The 21,406-nt window shown below is 38.5% G+C and overlaps 1 protein-coding gene across 1 annotated transcript in view; it reads left to right on the plus strand.

Annotated features, from left to right (window-relative positions):
* Positions 1-20,019, plus strand: part of gpc5a (glypican 5a) — a 139,554-nt gene extending 119,535 nt beyond the window's left edge. Inside the window, exon 9 of the mRNA XM_080491254.1 lies at positions 18,439-20,019. Within this exon, the coding sequence (XP_080347380.1) occupies positions 18,439-18,605 (167 nt within the window). The 3' untranslated portion in view covers positions 18,606-20,019. The remainder of the gene's footprint in view (positions 1-18,438) is intronic.
* The last annotated feature ends 1,387 nt before the right edge of the window (positions 20,020-21,406 follow it).

Here is a 21,406-nt window from a genome sequence, read left to right on the forward strand (position 1 = left end):
TTCAAGCAGGGCTGCATTCATTCCAGTTATAAAAGGTTTTATTTTTTTCGAACCATATTTAAAAGTAACTTTAATTGAAACTAAGATTGAATGCACTTAACTGCTCAACCAGGCAATCTCTACAGTTTCATTGCCAGTTATTTTACTGCATGATGACAGTTTCGTCAGATTTGATTGACCTCAACACGAAGGAAAATCTTTTTTGCAAAAAAAAACTCAACCTGAAAGCTGTATAGAATTTACTGTGCATGCGGGACTCCTTTACTTTAAAGAAGGTGAATGACGTTTTCAAGGGCTTTAATGTCTCTGTTCATAGTTGAATACATTTCTGAACCCAGAGATAAAATAGCTGCCTGACCTTATGCCGCTGTTTTTACGGCAGCAGAGGAGTTTAGCTTGATGTTGCATGACGTTGAGGGTTAACACTGAAGATTCGAGCCGATGCTCATAAAGACAAAGAGGAGGGAAGATAGAGGAGGGCAGGTTTGCAGAGACCTTTACCAGCACATGTCAATTTGATCAGGCACGTCTGCTTTGCTTTCCTCCGTGGAAAAAAAAAGAAAGGAACTGCACATAAAAAATTTAGCACAGCCTTTCCTGTTTGTTAACACTGTCTGACTTCACCTGCTCAAATAATAACCGAGTTGTTTTCAACTTGCACTTTATTGCTCACAAGGACTGAACGCACTGAATTAACTTGTTTTATTCCCTTGGAACAATTGTGTTGATACAATTCAGTATCAACGTGTCTCAACCCAGTGATGATACAAAAATAGACCAAAAAATAAAGGTAAGAAAATGTCAAATAACAAACATTTGAAGGTGTAATAACTGAGATTATTATAACTATGTTGAAGACAACTGGACTTAGAATACCTTTAAGGAAAGAAACATGGTCAATAATAAAAATGGAAGAAAAAAAAGATATACAGTAGATAACTCAAGATAAAACCAAATCTAAAATTAAATTAAAGATAAAATACTATTGTGAAAAAGGGAAGATGAAATGAATAAAAAGCACAAATGTGAAAAATTTGAACCAATTCTTTCTATTTGATCAAACTCTCAGGTGACCGTAGTAAACTAGCTCACCACACTCATTCACAATATGACTTTTTCATAATTGATTCACCTCACATTTGCTGATAAGGTTACAAAAAGTAAATGATTTGTGTTTATTTTCAAGAGCTCAAACTCATGTGATCTAAATTTATTAAATGACATTGTTTTCCTTTTTTTTATTAGAATATCAGTCACAAAGAAAAGTAGCAAATCAACTGTTTTGTTAGGTTGGAATAGTAGTTATTAGTATTTAATTCTCATAGTGTTTCAGTTGTACTTTTATATTCTACCCACAGTAACATTGAACGCTCGTGATCATCTGTATTCATATCAATGATTAAGGCGTTAATACATTCAGCCATGCCCTGGCCATGCCACTCCGCCTCACACTTTTATACTGTGCAAAGTGATTTGGTGCCTCATTTTACACTTAATGGATGAGGTTTGCTTTGTGACACATCAAACGTGCGAGCACACCTGGCCAGATGGCAGTGCGAGGAGAAGAGGTGTGCATAGAGAAGCTCCCGCAGAGCTTTGAGTTTTCCGAGCAGATTTGTATTCTGCCTGTGTGTGCAACCTGAGAGTGACTGACTGGCGGTCAGAGCCCGGTATTGACTGCTCTGAGGATGTAATAGAGGCTGGGGTGATGGGATCCTGGACATGAACACTCTCTCTGTGGCATGTGCAGCAGAGCCATACAGGATATAACCAAGGCACTTAATCATTCTGCTGGCTCCATGCAGAGATGCACTGGCCACTGTGTTTTAGAATAATGCTTCTGCCTTAAATTAGATCCCATTGATCCCTCTTTTCTCTGTAATTGCGCCAACAGGATGGATGCTGGTTTTATTGGGGGTCAGTCCAGACATTTGGAATACTTTAGCTTTAAGTACTGGAGGTAAATTCAATCAGAGAAAAGGCAGGCTGACCCGATCCATGGTGATTGGACACGGGAAGGATTGTCAAATGATGTTTAACGTTTCATGTATTTCAAATTTTTTATTTCAAATTACTTGATTAAGAATTTGAAAATGTTCCTTTCTTAATGTATTTACTGAAATGTGCAATAGTGTTTTAATGTCTTTTGCACAGTGTAGTCATTACAGTGAGAAGACAGCCTCAGAGGGCAGAAAGAGGAGATCAGCTGATGTTGTCACTATTCAAACAGCTATGCAATGTGTGATCAACAAACACGGTTTGTTTGTGTTTACTAACCTTCCCAGTCTTTGATTGAATTTCAGTATGGGTTCAAGAAATGCACCAAGTCCACTATCACAGAGTCCATGTTTGCTCCTAGACAAAGAGAGTTAAACATGAATCTTCACTTTTTGTTTTTATTTTGCAAGGCAAGGTTGTTGATGTCTTACGTTTCTCTGGAAATACCATGAAAAGAACCAAACTGACACTGAAGATTTCTTATGAACATCTGTTTCTCAAATAAGGCATATTTCTTCCTCTTGTTGTAACAAAAAGCTCATATCCACTCATGAACAAAGCGGTTATCTGAGGTCATGTTCTTTCATTACAACAAACAAGCACTTTTTTTTTTTTTTTCTTCAACACTCATTAGTGCACAAAGTGTGTATTAATCAGCCACTAGGAATAGTCCAAGACACTATCTTCACCTAGTTTAACAATGTGTGCTAAAAATGGCACTACAGTTAGAGCAATTCAGTGGTCTTTCTAAAGCAACCCACTTTAAACATGTACTTTGAAAGATTTAGAGTGGATTAATGGGACTGATGCTCACTGCTCAAGACAGGAAACAAAAACTAAGAAGAGCTGGGAGGGGGAAAAAATCTGCATTATAAGTAGATGGATCTGAAAATAGAATAGAATAGAATAGAATAGAAGTGCCATCTCATGTGTGCATCATTTATATAAAATCAATCAATAAGGGACACAACCTGGAGACTCTTGTGACCTCACTAATAGCCACACCGGCGATCCAGTGGCATCCAGTCTTATCGCTTTGAAATTTCACTTGCAAAGCAAAGTAAAACCATATAAGCAAACTTTCTGCCCATTGCTGTGTGCTAGTCTTTGCTGCTAAAATCTCAAGTGGTGAAGCTCGTTCTGTTTGTGATGCTGCCACTTTACTACGAAATAAAAACAAAACTCCTGAGAATAACAAGACAGTGAAATGTTGAACGGTCATGTGTGCAGACCAATAACATTATAATGGCTAATAAAGTAATAACTGCCAGTAATGTAATAATTTTGGCCATTTTGAATGTGATAAAACCAATAACAGGATATATTGCCAATGATGTAAATTAGTAGTGAAATATTTTTTACAACCATAATTGAGAGAGAGTTATTCCATAGTATGTATCTTCAATGAATAAACATGACAACTATGCCATCCACAAGACATATTTCTGAAAAGCAAACTGCACAAAACCTGCAAAACTAACTTTTATTTCCATTTAAATGCAGTGCATTTTTTATGTATTATTATAATTTCGGCTACAGTCATTAAGTTCTAAAAGGATTTTTTTTTTTTACATCCAACTCCCTCAGATAATATCTAATAAGATTATTGGCAAAATGTTATTACAATAATGGCTCCAGTATCCCTATTACAGGTAATTGGCTTTATTATATTTGAAATAACTAAAATTATTACATTATTGGTTACTAAAATCATGCTATGAAAGCTTGGAAATTGCCAAACTCAAGATTTTCAAACACAAAAAGGAAAAAGAAAAGCTCAGGCCATCTAATAGCTGAAGCCACAAAAGGCATTCTCAGGTCGAGGCTGGAGGTAAACTCACAGGGTTGGTGTGAGTTGAAAGACCAACCCTCATAACACCTAAAATCTCCACCCATCAATCCATAGCAGACCCATCAAATAGTTCACAAGACATTTCAGTCTGGACCAAAGAGTTGGAAAAATCAACTCACCATAGGAGGAGCAGGTATGGCATGATAAGGTTTGGATAACAAGAAGAAACCTGTGACCGTTAAAAATAAATAAAAAAACATTCATTTCGCCTGAAAATGTATGCAGTTTATCTTATGTTGTAGGTGCTGTAAAATGCAGAGGTGGTTTTTATAGTGCGAGTGCCCCCTGATTTGGAACTGATTCTGCTTCTTCAATGCACTGATCGAGATGCCAACTACCAACGCGCGACTTCTCATATAGTGAGGACACGTGGCCGATGAAAAATGTATGAAGGGAACATTTCAGCATTGTCAATGTTAACAGAAACAATATGGGGGAAGTGCGGGCTTCAGTTCACCATGGATCAGTCGTAAACTGGCTGTTCACTCCCCACTGTAATTCTACAGATGATGTACATGAATAAAATTTCAAAAATCTAAATTATATAATATTTTTTTTTGTAGTTAAAGAGTTAATGTATTTCATTTTCTGTGGGTGTATGAATCTAATTGAAGGGGGATGCCATCTCTGGCGCAGAGCTATATTCAATTGTTCTGTTTGAGAATGGGAGCACTCAACCTTCTCTCCAAGAGGTCCCAGGTGGTTTCTCTTCATTTAGCTTCTCCCCTTAGTTGATCTCATTCTTCTGTAAACAAAACAATTGTGGGGGTGAAAAGAACAAAAAAACAAACAACTGGCTAGAAATCTGCACATGTTATAATGCTCCACATGCCATACATGAAATGGGCTGACATGTGTAATTCATTAGGAATGGGTTAACCGAACAGTCGCAGAGCATGCACGTGAACTGAAAATGGGCTTGTCTGTGGGTTTCACAGTGTGAAAAGGCTAATTAACTCGTTTCTTTTCCAAGCCATCCATTGCAAATGCACGGAGGGCGTGAACAGAGGCGTTTCCTGCAAGGCTGTTGGGTTTTCAGAGTACGACTGATGATGTGAAGCTCAGTCAGGGGAAATGTTCAGCCACACCAGCGGCTCAACCACAACACGAGCATCTGCACAGCACGCATCCGCATCCTGCTCTCTGGTGTGATAGACAAGATTGGGGACATTTTCTTTGGGCACAGGCCATTTTTCTGTGTTTGTATCAAATGATGGCAGCTGGTTTCAGAAATAAGGCTTTTTTCTTTTTCTTATTTTTCCTTTCGTGAAAACGCCTTCATGAAAAAGATAAATGGAGAAGACAACAACACAGTGGAGGTTGTGTCAGGTAAACTCCTGAACACTGTGGATGACAGTTTACAAATTGAGCTGCGTCAACACGCCTTAACATCACGCAGTTAATATCACCGGGAATGTTCCAGAAGTTGTTTTAAAACCAACCACATATTTCAGAACAAACGTGAAACACTCAAATGAAGAGCCCCTCTCAGCCCCTCACCCAACTATAACTTAAATGGGTGTATCAGTGTGTTGTACAGTTAAGCTTTGGTAAAGTGTGAAATAAAAGGCTGTTGGTCATTCACTGACCTAGAGGTTGGCGGTTTGAGTTTCCTCCTTGCATGGCAGCACCATCAACACTGGCGTGTGAGGATGAATTGGGTGATTATGATGTTATAAGTCCCTTGAGACTACTTGTGAGAACAATCAATAGAAGTGAAGTTAATTTATTATTTCTGTCTAATTCACAGTTTTTCTTTAGCGATTTGGAAGATAAAACATTTTTTTGTGGAGCCTTTTTTTTCTTTTAATATCTTTCTAATATCTTGTAATACAAAATAGAGGAGACCTTCACTTAGTGTAATTTGGCCTGAGAGATGTATAGTTTGTAACGACCTAAATTTGAATCATATCCATATATTATCAAGAACACGTTGCATATTATACATTTTAAAGAACATTGCACATTTTTGGACTTGTGCGAGGAAACGTGGGAAAACCTATGCCTACACAGAGAAAATATGCAAACTTCACACTGAAATGCCTTCAGGCTCAGTCTGAATGGGATCTAAGGGTACTAACCACTTCTCCACTACGTGGCCATTTTACAGGTATAAACATAAAAAAATAACCTAAGGCTTCACGTAACATCCTCATCGACTTGTGCTGAAGATTGTCAGCGATGGCGGAGTAGTTTGAAAGTAGCATGAGGATGGCTGTTTGGAGAGCGAGTTAGTTTGTTGTGGTCTACATACAAACCCGTCACTGCACTAACAGGAGATTCCTCAAGCACTGAACCAAAGAAACAAGCACTATGTCATCTAGAAAGTCAATATTGTAGCATAGTATCTTTTTAATTAAGTTTGTTGGAAGTATTCATGATGTAAATCAATTCGGACTCAAAAATAAACTAAACGTTCTTCAGAGACACATTATGCACCATGTGTTACATCACACCATGGTTTTGTCGAAGCTGTTTAATAAAGGTGTTTATTTAACTTGTGACTTGTTTTCAAATTGCTGATTTCCAGTTGTGTGTGTGTGTGTGTGTGTGTGTGTGTGTGTGTGTGTGTGTGTGTGTGTGTGTGTGTGTGTGTGTGTGTGTGTGTGTAATGTATTGTGTGATTATTTCATGGAAAGTGTTTCTAATATTTTGTCTGGCTAGTTATGTTCACTTAAAACAGCCTTTACTTTCAAGGTCCAAAGCAAACATTTGCGTCGCACAACTCTGTAAAGTCTGCTGGAGGTTTTTCGCCACCGTTCTGGCCAGTGCGAGTCTGTGCATGTACGACCCAGTGAAAAAGGTTATCGAGCAAATGGAGCCTCTATGCCAAAGCAATTCAAAGAGTAATGATCCCTGTCTGACAGCTTCTGTGTCACATGTGTTCCCCATGCCAGACCTTTTTTCTCCCGCTCTACTTTACGCAGCGGAAGTATTTTCACAAGCGCTTATTGTTCTTCTGCAGCCTGAAGTTCTCTTGCCGATGTACATAAATGCATTTGCCAAGTAACAGTAAGCAAAATATTTAGTGTTCCTTTGAATATGTTACTGATGTCATAATATATTTGCAACCGAAGTAGCTTTTCTCATTTGCAATTAGAGAGACAGAAGCAGCTAAGAGACAAGACAAACCTGAGAGTGGGAGGCATTATCGATCTGAGCCGGGCTCCTCTCTGTGATATCCTCTTCTGTGTTTTAATGCAGCTGAATTCATGATACACTTGTTCTCAGTTTCACATTTTTTTCTTTTTCTGTTGTCAGATAACGGAACTAATGTGCAATATAATCATGACTCATAGCAGAGATGCATGAATAACAAGGAGTCATTACTAAGTTGGTAATGAAATGATGACATTGCTGACAGAATTTACATAGATGTTTAAATAAACAAAGTTTGCTGCAGAAAATATCACTGGGAGGTTGTAAACTTTAACAAAAAGTAATAAATACAGCATTTGGTATAATATTTATTTGTTATAACAATTCTTCTTGGCAATAAACCGCACGCCATTTAAATTTTTAACTACTTTACATACATATTTGTCAAAAAAAAGGACAGAAACCCCTAAACAGAAACCCATCAAACATATTATGTGGATGGAATGTCACTGGTTAGATGTGTACAATGCAGATGGTCAAATCTATCACCATTTGTCATTGCCAAGATAAAAGTATAAAGTGGAAACTCTGGCTGGGAGACATATATGCTCTGTCATTACAAAGGGCCACAACACTGTTAGTGTTGAGCGTAAATTCTAAAACTGTAGTATTTAGCGATACTTTTTACCAAGATGTCTCTCAGACAGTCAAATTATGTCATTTGTGAAAGGATCGTGCATCTGGCAGACATAAAAAGAAGCAAAGTCGTCTTAGTGAAGGTCAAAGAGCTTCCTTTGCTGTTGCTATTGACTCTTGTCGTGCGCTTCGCGTACCCCCACAGCCCACCATCCCCCCGTTAACTCAATCCCATTGAATACTTGTTGGATCAGCTTCAGCGTGCTGTTGGGGCCAGACTGACCAACACAACCGCATTGGCTGGCAAATGCTGGTTGCCGAATGGGAAGCCATCCCGCAGCAGTGTGTGACCAGCATGAGAAGGAAATACCAGGCTGGTGAAGCTGTATGTGGTTCACATACACTACTGAGATTCTAGATAGATAAATACATTTTGACATTGTCATTATGCTTTCTTTCTTCAGACTTTGATAAGATGTCATCTTATCAGTGAAACTCAACCAAAATAGTATCCACAGATTTATATCTTTTTTTTTTTTTTTTTATGGGTACAGCTCAAATACTCATCCTATAAATGAAACCTAATTGTAAATGTGGCACCTTTTATTAGGGAAAATTGACAGGATTTCCAAATGTATCAGATTTATTTCCAGGAAGCATTATTGCTACTAAGAAAATATCTAACAATCACAATTTCTGTCATAATTCGTCACAATATATTGACCGTTATATGTTTAAAAACAAAAGTGGGAGGCTTAAAAAGTTACTTAGATACAGCCACACAGAAAATAAACCAGCTACAAAGTCATTTTATTGCAAACTTAGTGTCTGTGAATTTGAAAAGATTTTGTAGTCCAAAAATACACCACAGCTATAATAGCCTCAGCAATCAGTTTATTTGTGAACACACACTTTGCCTTTGCTTCTCATCTCTGACTCAAATGAAAATGTTAATAACACAACCTTTGAGTTTTGAAAACATATAGCCTCTTCTGTATTCAGTGCGTTTTCTTTATTCCTCGCATATTTTTAAAATTAGCATGTCAAAAGATTAACAGAAGAATATACATTGGAATGAATATCATAAGCAGACAAGTTTTCTTACCATCATGAATCATTATCAACAGCAGCTGCCTCTCGACGACGTGTTAGCAATATGTGACCTGGTTTATCAAACAGTTGCACCATAACATCCCCCCCCCACACACACACACACACACCCCCCCACCCCCACCCCATGCTCTTCAGTTCCGTGAAGCAGTAGCATTCACATGTTCTTCACACATTTTACTGTTATCTGAGTTAAATTTGAAAAAAACTAAATACCATTGGCATAATATGAATTTACAAAATGGGTGGTTGGCTGCAGCTTAAGTTTTTTTTTTCCACCTCGAGACAAAGTGGCACATTCCCAAAACAAACCAAGACGTGCAATTTGTGTCAACACACTTTTAAAACAGAGACACCTGTGTTTCAAGTTTCATACAGGAGAGAGCGCATGTTGAGTTCTCTGCTACTAATACAGGAATGTTTACATGAAGAAAAAGTTGTCACACTTTTTTTATATTGGATCTTTATACATGGTCATATTTTACCCAGAAATCTCCTTTAGTCAGCTTATGGCGACATTTAGGGGGGGAAAGTATTAGACAATGGAATATTTGGCTGTTGCTTGTGTTTCTTTAAAAAAAATGCTTCTGTAGTCTGTCGAAGTGTACGTGTTCACAACAGGCTGAAAAGATGATTCAAGGACCTCTCTGTTTCAATTCCCAGGTTTATTTCTGGCAGCAGGCGGTCTAATAACACTGTCAAATAACACAGAAATCAATGTGGTTAAATAGAGGCACAGCCTCTAACCCAGACAAGAGTCGACAGCCAGCTGAAGTGTCTTAGCTCGATTTCAACTTGAATTGTTGGTTGTGAAAACAAAAAAACACCAGCTGAAGCTTTTTCATACAGAGTTACATCATCTCGTATCAAAGATTGGAGCAGAAAACAGCCACGAACCCTTCTTGATTCAAGTTCAAACTTGGCATGTTGGTGAATAAACACTCTTTAAATGGCATGATTGCCAAATGGCAATAAGTGGCAATTAGTCTGATTACTTTACTGGCACACAGTGGATTACTAACATCTGGCCAACTTCATAAAAGGAGGCGAAAACATTCCCTACATTAATACTTTATGACTGCTCTTTCATGTCAATTTAAAATGCACTGAAAATTTGGTGGTGAAGATTGTCTCTCAAGTCTCCTTGCATCTTCTCTTGCGATGCGTAATGTATGAGGATCACTATAAACAAGGCAACTTTATTCATACATGTATCTCATCAATAAACATCAGTAGAAAAATTGGAGAACAATACCTAGAAATGACAATGACAACATTGAAGGATAAAATGTCACTATTATAAACAGTGAAATATAGCAATATAAAGAAATCATAAAATAGTCCAGCATTAAAGGAGAGTTTGCTTCACTGAAAGGCAGCAGCTCACAGAAAAGTCCTCAACCTCCTTTTGAAAGTGCTTGAAGTTGGAGCGGTCTTTGCAATTTTAGTTCAATATGTTTGCCTAAAATAAACTACAAGCAGCTTTTTCTTATTTGGCTCTGACATTGAAATTGATCCTGAGAGGTTTGAAAAGAAGATGAGACATTTTTAATGGAATTGAACCATTCAAGGCTTTGTGGACCAGATGCAAGTAGTTTCAGGTCAGTTCTCTTGAGTGACAGGAAGCCAGTGCAAAGATCTAAACACTGAAGCGATGCGGTCGATTCCCTTGGTCTTTGTGAGGACTTGAGAAGCAGCATTGTGAATCAGCTGGAGCTCTCTGATACAGTTCTAGGAAGGCCAGTGAAGACCGCTTTGGATGATGCTTCACTGAAGGGGAGACGGAGCTGGAAGCAGGTCGCTCACCCCAAAACAGCCCCAACACCTTCTCGCAGGCAACAACATATTAAATGCTACATTCTCACCTAATGTGAACCTGCTGCTGTCGTGTCACTTCGTCGGCACTTCTTTGTGTAATGACTCTTGTAATTTACTTGTTACTGGTGTTTTCAGCAAGAACTTCAAATATCGGGAAGTGATAGCTGAGGTGACCGTTTTTTCAGCTGAGGTGATACTTTGGATTTGTTAGAATTAGGAAATTGAATGAAAATAAGCTGCAACAAAGTTTGGTGAAAATGAATTATTCATAATAACATGGTTACTGAATACTGAAACATATACTGGAGACATGAAATTATGAAGACTGACCCTCTTAACACACAAGGAGGTATTTTCTAAGACTACAGTTGCTGGTATATATTTTTTTCCCTGTTGCAATTAGCATGGTATCGATCATTGTTGGGCCACGTCCTCAGGAATCAGCTCGTATTGATTTCACTTCAGATGTAAGCCTCTCTCTGACCTATGTCTCTCTCCAGCCTCAGCACCTTTTCCAGCATCCTCCTGCTGAGAGTTTACTAAAACATGTCATTACAGGAGCATTTTCAATAGAAAATTTCCCAAGTCAGCTCAGCTTGGATCCTAAAAAAAAAACAAAAAAAAAAAAATACACCATTATAGCTCTTTATGGCCTTTTGCTACAGCTTGAAACACTCCAAGAGAAGCACGGCTGTTATATTCTCCATTGGGGAAGGAGTTGTGCATTTAGAGGGCTAATATGCTGCCTTGCTTGGACCTTCATTATCATTCATAGAAAGAACCCATTTATAGCCAGAAGGCCCAGCCGTGATGATGAAGGTATTAATAGCTGCAGTGCAGTCAGTCAATATCGTGTATGTGCATATGGGCTATTAAGTGGCATGTATTTGTCTGTTTGTAACTGAGTATGTCCGTGCTAAATGAAGAAATGTCAATTCGTTACCTGGTATTTGTGCTCACGTCTTTTGTTTTTTTATTACTCCCAAGACATTATTTGGGAAAAAAATGATAATAATTCTTAATCAGGCAGTAAAAGTATGATTTTCCTTTTCTTTTTTCCCCAACTTTTGTAAATCTCAACCCTTTGATTATCTAATGTTAAACTACTTTGATTTTTTCCCAGGGACATTTTTTTTTTTGAACAATCACATTCAGTCTTGTGAAGTAGATGTATTCTATAACATATCATGTTATCATGAACAGCTTTTCGTCCTAAACTTTTTAGAGATAGTTTTTTTTTCCCATATAATGTTGCTTTTAGAATGAATGTGACATATAACTTCCATGACAAGGAACATCAGAATAAAGGAAAACAGCCACTCTTCAACATTGTATATATGAAATGACAATACAAACATAGAGTATGTAAAAGTACAATCTAACTAAGAGAGATTTAAGTTTGAAGCAAGAACGCTGGCACGATAACTTCTTTTGTCAGTGTTCTCCAAATTAATTACTTCACTGGGTAATAACAACTACCTTGTTAGGGTTGACAAATGTGTGTTGTCATGGTTACAGTAATATCCATGTGCTGAGCGTGAGAAAGTAAATAAAAGCAACAGGTGACAATGATCAGTTGCCAACAGAAAACAAACAATATGGTAAAGTTTGGCATTTTGTTTTCTATTCTCTCTAATCTTCCCTCCTCCCCGGAGGAGGGAATCAGCCGACATCCTGATTCTGCTCCTGATGAATAAAGACTCTAAATTCCTGCATCTGCCGAGCAGCTTTGTTCTTGCAGGATTTTCCTGATTCTGATGTTAGTTGGTCGGGTCGTGTTTAAAAGGTTGTTTCCGTTGCTGTGTTCAACCTTTAAACAAGACGTCGAATGAATCAGTTGGACAAGATGAGGTTCTGGAAAGTGGTGGCTTCAGTTGTGACTGGAAGTTTGCAGATTGGACCACTCGCCACTCTGGGTTATTGAAAGAAATGTCCTTAACCTCCAACTGCTCAGGGGTGTAGTCAGGAAGGTGCATCACATCATCCGTTCATCATCAAACATATGTAACGCTCATTTGTTGTGAAATATGATGCTTCATATGACAAATAATGGAATTCACTTTATGATAGGATCTGAGGTCTACTAATGACAATGTGGAAGGCAAAGCAGAAGCATAAATGTTTTGGTATATTTATTCTTTTAATTTATAAAGTGGCGAAATGGATTCTCTCAAATTCCTCATAACTTTTCTAAAACTACCTCAGTACTATATGCAACATATATACATTGAATATAAAAATTATTTTCATAGATGCCCTATAGAACTGAGAATCATGGTTTTTTTTTTTATTCTTTCATCCCAATACTGTTAAATACTTTTGTTTAAAAAGACAAAGCAGATTTCCGTTGTTATTGTTGCCTTTTTTTCCAGCCTCTCCATGAGCTCTCTGGTGCTCACTCTGCAGGAACAGGGTTGCACAACTTTATTCATCAGGAAGACATTTTGTCATTCTGTCTGCAGCTCGTTAATGTGTTAGAAACCTTGAAGCCTCAATAAGAAGAATTGATTCAGGTGTGGAAGTTTAATGCTCTTGGGTAAAGTGACTATCTGTGAGGTGTCTTCCTCCAAATGGCTGTCCTGGGGAATCCTAGGCAGTGAATCAATAAGCAGTTACTTTCAGACAATTGTAAGCATTCATAAAACTTTATATGTGTTCCCTTATGTTAAACACAGGTGTAACCAGTAATTATCAGAGACTGTTGGTGTTTATAAAAGCAGGCTCAAAACCCACTTTTTTTAAATTTAGCTTTTAATTAGTTGAATATTTTGCTTACTTTTTTTTATTATTATTCTTTTTTCTAATGTAGTCAATGTTTTAGCTTAATTTATTTTTATTTCATTTATCAATTCATTTTATAAGCTCCTATTTATTTAGAATTTTTTGGTTGTTTTATTGACTTTTTTATTTTTCTTATCTTTTTGATGTAGCCAATGTTTTAGCTCAATTTCTTTTATTTTAATTTATTGATTCTTATTTATTTTACCCCAGTGTCTCCTCATGGGTGCCCTCCGCATCGGGAGTTGAGTCTGGTCTGCGTGTGTGTGTGTGTGTGTGGGGGGGGGGGTGCTCTGCACTGTGGTTCACTGACCGTGGTGTGGGCTCCTGACCGGCTGGGTCGGGGCGGTCTGCTGTGGCGGGGCCCCCCCATAGCTGTAGGCTGTGGCTCCTCTCGATGTGGTCGGCCCCCGAGGATGGTGTTTTCTCTCCTGGATCATCAGTGCCATCGATTTTTCTATATTTTGATGCGGGCAGTTGAGTGTGGTGGTGTGTGTGTTTATTTTTCTTTTTATAGTAAGTGAAGCACTTTGTGCTACAACCTTGTATGAAAAGTGCTATATAAATAAAGTTTGATTTGATTTGATTTGTGCATTTTCTGTCATTTAGAAATAATTTAAAAGCCTCATAAAATGCATAGATTTTAATTGAATTAAACAACTGTAACTTATTGTGTCATAATGTATTGTTGAAATAAATTACATTCAATTAGAGCCATTAGATCATAGATTTCATTTTGAAGAGCACATAATTGTTGTGGATTCTGATATGGGAAAAGGAATTACAGACTATTTCTGCTGCAACCATAAAAACTGGAATTGAACCCACAGAGTACAAATAGCCTCCGCAGCTGGCCTTATTTTTCTGTTAGTAAGATAAACTTTGATAGCACAGCCTTTACAGACTTTGAAAGGGTGTGGGTTAGACTAATCCTGCCCACGACAGACTTATGACCTCCGGGCCTAAGTGAGAAACTTGAAAGTCTTAAAGAAGCTGGTCATCTATTGAGCTTTGGCATTGCTCCTTCCCTGTGGGGATGAACCGGGATGGAGTCTAAGGCATCCTGAAGTAACATTAACAGGGTAAAGAGGATGCTCTTCTTCACCCGGCAAGGGACACACAAGTATCCCCGACCCCTCAACACTTAAGGCCTCCAAAGAGATGTAAACAGCAAGATGGATGTTGACGGCTGGCCTGCTGCAGTTGTCTGAATTGATATTGGTTAAGGTGTAATTTCAAAGGTGTAGACACACGGAGGGGTCGAGCTCAAGTTCAGACAATCATATAATGTGAAAGTTAAGAGGGGAAACCTGTGCAAGAGAGTTGTTTTTCCGATTTACCACACTTTCTTATTTACTTTATGTCTAGCACCTAAACTGTTTTCGTGACTCTCACACGTTTCTTTTCAATTTAATCTTACTGGATACTACGTTGGGTTCACTTGTACGATACAATCTTGTACAACCGCTCTGCAAGAGATTCTTTATTTACAAATGATATTCTGTTTTGATCGAGGTTGTTCAAGGAGTTACATTTTAACTGTTTGCTTATTTTAGGTTATTTTCACTGCTGAGCTGAATTGCAGTGTATTGAGAGCTGTACATTTTTTCACAGGTAGAACATTAAAAACATCCCACAATACAGATCACATTAAATGTTTCAAGAGCATCTAATAAAGTAGCCAAATAAAATGTATATTGAAGGTGAAAAAAATAGCACATCCATCCATCTTCTGTATTATTTGATCAAATTCAGGGTCGTGGAGTACTAGAGCCAGTCCCAGCTGACTAAGAGAGAAAGTAGTCCATCACACACACACACACACACACACACACACACACACACACACACACACACACACACACACACACACACACACACACACACACACACACACACACACACACACACACACACACACACACAAACACATACACACACACCCTCACACACATTAATGGGCTATTTTTAAGTGATCAATTAACCTCTCATGTCTCTGGACTACGGGAGGGATATGGAAAACCAATGCATGCACAGCGAGAACATGCAAACTCTGCTCAGAAAGCGAGCACCAAGTGGTGCTCCTCGTTCTGTCTCAGAGCGAGGTCCAGCCTATCTTACAATAAGAATCTGTGACATATGACGTTGTCACAAATGTCTCTTCATGCAGTCTTTCCTCAATTGATCAACATTTCAAATGTACAATGTTGAGATCGGTTCCCACAAAGATTATACAACAGAGACCTATGACACAAACCAACAATGAAAGAATGTAATATGTCAAGACTGCCATCATCAGCAAACAAATGCTGGGGAACAACATAACAACATGAAATAAACACTTTCAAGATTCAAAATACTTTATTTATGCCCTCGGGGCAATTTGAAACAGCCCACACTGAGTCATGTAAGCACAGGGGGTCATGGGGTTGGGGCGCTGTGTGAGCAGGGTGACAGTGGGTCATTTTGAACTAAAATATGGAATGAATGGAAAAATAGGTTACGGTCTATTCTCACAATTGTTTGAAGAAACAGTGTGATGTGATTTGACAGAAATGTTACCTGAAAGGAAGGTTGTCTCAGTTAAAACGTTTGCAGAAGAAAGTTTGATTTCTGTATCAATTTCTGAAAATGGAAAGGTGCATTACATCCTTTTCCTAAGATGGAAATATGAATGAACTCGATCAACATTAGTCTGCATCCATCTTCTGCACCACTTTATCTAACTCAGCATCCCAGCAGGGATGGAGCCGATACCGGTTGACTTGTGGTGAAGGTTGTGTAAACCCTGGACAGGTTGTTTGTCCATCAGGGGAGAGACATAGACGGCAGACATTAAACAAAACGTTTTGTTACCAAATGTGGAATTGTAGTCTGCTTTTCTAAAGGTTAATGGAGAAACCAAGTACATTATCATTTGCTGTCAATCTCCCACTAACTCTTTTTTTTACCCCATTTTTTTTTATGTGTATCTCGTCAAACCTCTGATGTAGGGACGCCCTAAAATCCAAGGGCAAGTGTCCCCTAAAGACAGGTGTCAACTCTTCAGAGGTCATGAAGACAAATTGTAGAACCAGTTGATATTGATTGAACCACACACCATATATGTTATGGAAGAAGCATACTTTCATTTAAAAGCACACAACAAATGAATACAAAAAAAATGTGCATAATAAAAAATAAATAAATAATGACACATACAAATATTTAGCCCTGGAAACAAGACAATATTATACTACCGTAGGTCTGGAAAAGAAAGGAGACATTCAAATAGTTATCTAATAATACAATGTTGTACAAATGTAATCCTGAAAAGAAAAGAAACATGCAAAACAGAAACCTGCCAAAGAAAAACAAAAGATGCAAAACAAAATATTTCAACAATAATGTTCCAATTCTAGTCCAAATGCTTTGTTTTGCATGTTTGTTTTTGTCATAGCTTGCCAGAGATAACATAACATAGGAAATATGCATAATATAGGAAAATTATCACATTAAAAACAACCCCACATCTTATTTAGATCACAATTTTCTACAGTAACAGACATATCATAAGGAGTTAAAGTGAAACAAACACTGTTTATCAGTCAAACATTCTGACACCATGTTGCTTTACCGACTGTGAACCAAAGAAGTCTGGGATAGAAGATACTCGTCCCGGGACACAAATCAATAGATTAAGTTTCGTGACTATTTCAAAATGTTAGATAGCAAAAACAATACATATTTTAAAAGCTGCCAATGGATCCTTTAAAGCGTGCACCACTCACTTGTGAGTAGTTCCAAAGCTCTAACGTCAGTTTAAAAATAATGTCACATCTGTCAGTATGTTCATTGTTAAATGTCACACTTTCCTGAAAGCGAATTACAGAAAAATATATGCGAAATTAGAAGCTCTGCTCAGGGGAGGAAAACTATATTCTGGTAATCCACCTGATGGTTCAAACTATTTTTAATAGTGAAGTGTGTAATACCTGTGTGCGCGATCAGCTTCCAGACCTCGGCATGAACACACTGATGGCTGTTGATCACAAAGGAGCACACAAGATGCTCTCTGCTGCACCTCGGGGAGATCGGATGGGGACTCGCGGTGCCCGATAGTTGCATCAGCTTTACTATAAATAGGGGAGTGGAAAAATCAACAAACTCCCCTAATGGTTCCTCGGGTTCTCTCATGTATTGCAGCTCATACAGATGCGTGACACATTGTGCAGTTTCACACGTGTTTTCACACATTTAGAAGATCTTGGGAATTTCTGGAGCATTCAGGATTGACGATGCAGTTTCACTTGATTTCATAATTTCAGTGGGCGTAAATAAGGTTGAGCATGTTGTCGTCAGTTAGTCCTCTTTTTTTGATAATTTTACAGATTACAGTATTACAATATATACACTACAATTTAGTAGAAATGCTCAAAAGCACCAGTTTTGAGAGTAAAGATGGCGGGGTCTCGACCTCTCATCTTGACCAGTGATCGCCTGCTATGATTGCTTGATTGCCTGTTGTGGCATCGACTGCTGTGTAGGAGGATTTTTTTTTTCAAGTAGTGTTCGTGAAATAGAGCTTTAAAGAAGCGAGCTTGTGATTGGAAGCAGAAAATCCACTGCTGACGGGTTACCGGTTTGGGAACAGCCCACTGCGCCTACTATGAAGAGCGAAAGGTGAAACTATGAATGGGATGAGTTAAATGCACAGGAAAATCCCCCCGAAAGGGAGAAATTACATCATAAATTCAAAACAACTGATCTGACATAGTTTTTCAATTTTAAGTATAACCCTGGCAATTTCACATTTTGGTTGTATCATCAAATTCCCATACAGAGACTAAAGCCATTGCTAAACTAATGCCTCTGCGCTGTAGGTATGTCATCTTAATTCGATGTGCAGAACATATCCAAACCCAAAGCTTCCAAAATGGGAAAATAACCTGCCTCCTCTTTCTTTGCAATGAATGTTGAAATAGAGGCTTGTTGAGCTGGTTGTAGATGCACCTGTGCTGCTACCATTCATCCTTTGTAAACACTGGATGCCCCCAGTAGATTTACTGGCTGCTCTTAACGCGGCAGACACTATTACATCTCCCATGATGCTGGATTGAAAATAATCATATTTCTAACTGGCATGTTGGTTTCTGCTCTCTCCCCAGTGAGTCCAGATGTGACCGGTGATCACAAACATCATCATCATCATCATCATCACCACCACCCACCTGCCGAAGATTCCAAAGTAGTGGGCAGATCCTGGAGCTTCAGATTGACAGGAGCCATCTGGGTCCTGGTATTGCCCTGTTTACATCTGGCCCTGGCCTGGTAACGGCTGCCTTTTGTTGCAGCATGGAACTTCAGGACTTGATTTCAAGCTTAATCATTCAAAAATGAAAGTGAAAATGAATGAAACGAGCCTCAATTTATCAATGAAATCCTCTTCCACACAGTGCAGGACACAACAGGGACAAACACTGTGGATCGTGTGGAAAATACAAGACTTTTTTTTTATACAAAAGAATATGATGACTTTTTTTGTTTGTTTCACTTACCTGGTATTCAACACACTAACAATGATTTATTTAAGAGAGACTATGTTAAAATTAACTACAGCAATTGTTGTAAAATGTTGCTATTAATTTAAATGTGGAACTGCAAACTCCATTTATGATCTGTAGATATCTAAGCAATAGTTTGCTTCCGTATATCACACCACGCAGTACAGTTGCTACTTCTTTTAATGCTCTTCATAAATCGTGCATTTTCATTATTTGTACAAGTTCAAATTAAAATGTCTGTTATTCTTTACCTTCACCATTTGGGAAATCTTTTCTGTATACAAACAAATATGGGTTTTTCTTTTGGAGGCGGGGGGGGGGGGGGTTACACAGTGCCTCAATTTGAGCTTTAAATCCTTGTGTCCCACTAGGTTTGTACTCCATGTCACACAATTCACCAATAACAAGAAGGAACTTGAGACATTTGCTGCACTTCAACTTGAATAGCTACCTCAGTGCTCAGTAACCATTTAATTGGTATATTTCAATTGGGAAATTGACTTGTAAAGCCACGGCTCAAAGAAATGGTGAAAAAAAAGAGAGGTGGGCAGGTGAAAGTGGGGGGCAAGTAGGAGAAATCATCCTCCTTTCTTCTTTAGAAATAGATAAGTTTCCTCGGGAGTCTATTATCATCTTTCAAACTCAATCCTCCTTCACTATCGCAGGCCTGGATGGAGGCTGATAGCTGCTGGAGCTACTGGTGAGGAAGAATCAAATTGCTTCTACCTGCATCCTGCCGGTGTGTCGCAGACAGGCTTTTGGTGCAGAGAAAAGTGAAGTTTGTTTCACATATGTCATGCATGTCTGGTCAGCGGTTGAGAGAGGAAAGTACTCGCCAGCAGTTGAAAATTGGTTCTTTGGCTCAAATTTGCTGGGGAACAATTTGTCGAGCTGAAAAATCCTCCTGTGACATGCTGCAGACGCTGAACATATACATTTTCCAACCGAACGTTCATACTCAAGACATTACTAACCAAGGGGAACATTGAAGCTGATACTGTAAATAAATCACAGTGTCATCGAGACATTCCTTCTATCTTGGTTAAATTGTATGATATCTGCTCATCGTTATACTTTATTAGTTCTAACAAATTGTACCGATGTACACATAATCAAGATTGTTTGACTCTAATTTATGAAGCTGTATTGCAAATTAATTTGTATTTAAAAGTGTGTCTGCTTGATTTTTCTGTTCTCACAGTGAAACAACATCAGAAATTAGATGCAACCTTTGCTCTCACCTGAAATTATTATTTCATTTTTACCCAGACAACGGTGCGATTTCCTCTGCTATTGTGTTCAGCGTATTATTTTAAAACCTTGGTGTGGTTGTGTTAAAGCTGTGCTGCAAAGGTGTGAGTATCTTAAGGAGCTTTTCTTGCCTTTTGAATGTGATGCCTTATATCCATCGTTTCTCACACCGTATTTAACGTCCTTTGTTTCAGCTTTGGAGTTGGGTTTTAATTCCCAAATGACAACAGTGGATGCTTTGATAAGCTTAATGTAGTTCCCAAACCACTTACAACGTCGCCGCTGCTCCCCTGAACCAGTTATATGAGCGGCTGCCACGATCAAATTCAGTGCAATTGTCATTGAAACAACTGTGTTAATGGCACCATTCACCTATAGTGTTCAGTCTGACGGTAAGGCAGGTGCATTGAGGCTACTCATAAATGGCAAGTTATACTGGTCCTCCTCTACCTAATTGTAGGAGATTAACTTGATGTCATATTGATTATTATTGCTCCGTAAGAAGACAGCTATCCAGAGGAGGAGGAAGGAGGAAGGCTGGGCGCTCAGTGCGGATGACGGTGCCAATTCTGCTGCACCCACATCTAGAGACGTGTCGCGCTGCAGGCATCGCAGCATGTCAGAGCCTCTTAAATAACATGTTCGGTTTCTAACATCCTCTTCAGAGATTAACTGTGTACTTTGCAAATAAGGTCTGTGCAATACGTCTGGCGAGATTTCCCCTCAGTGGTGTTTAACATGAAATTACCGTTTTATTGCTCAGGCTGATGGAGTTAGTCTGTTATAATGTGCTACTCGGTGAAGAAAAGATCCAGGAATGCAACTGCACTGCTAAAATAGGTCAGATATGTGCAACAAGTACAAGTAGTTAAACAATGAGAGACGCCGTAAACAAACCTTCAGGCCAGTACAACTTGCCTGGACTAGAACCGGAAGACAAACTGAAGTGTTTTTGGCCAAAATTGGTTCAAACTAATAGACCAAGTGGTAACTTTAACTTTGACCCAACATCCTTGCCATAGCTGAGCAGTGTTTTTCTTTGCTTTGTGTTTGTCTTTAGGTGTATCTTCTGAGTAAAATGTTGGCTTGTTTACAGCCGTGTGTTTGTTGCTCTTTTGGACCTTTTTTTTTTAACACGGATATTCCCAGTCTTTTTTTTTTTTTTTTTCAAAGTATGTGGGTACTTCACGTCTCCGTCCAGGAAGCATTCCGAATTAGTTTGTACTTATTTTCGTTCTGCTTGCAATTGATTTTAGAATGAACTTCATGCCAGTTGTGTTTGAGTTTGGCCTCCATACATTTTGTTTTGCCCCCGATGAGG

This window comes from Lipophrys pholis, assembly GCF_963383615.2.
Source record: "Lipophrys pholis genome assembly, chromosome: 2".
NCBI classification, from domain to species: Eukaryota; Metazoa; Chordata; class Actinopteri; order Blenniiformes; family Blenniidae; genus Lipophrys; species Lipophrys pholis.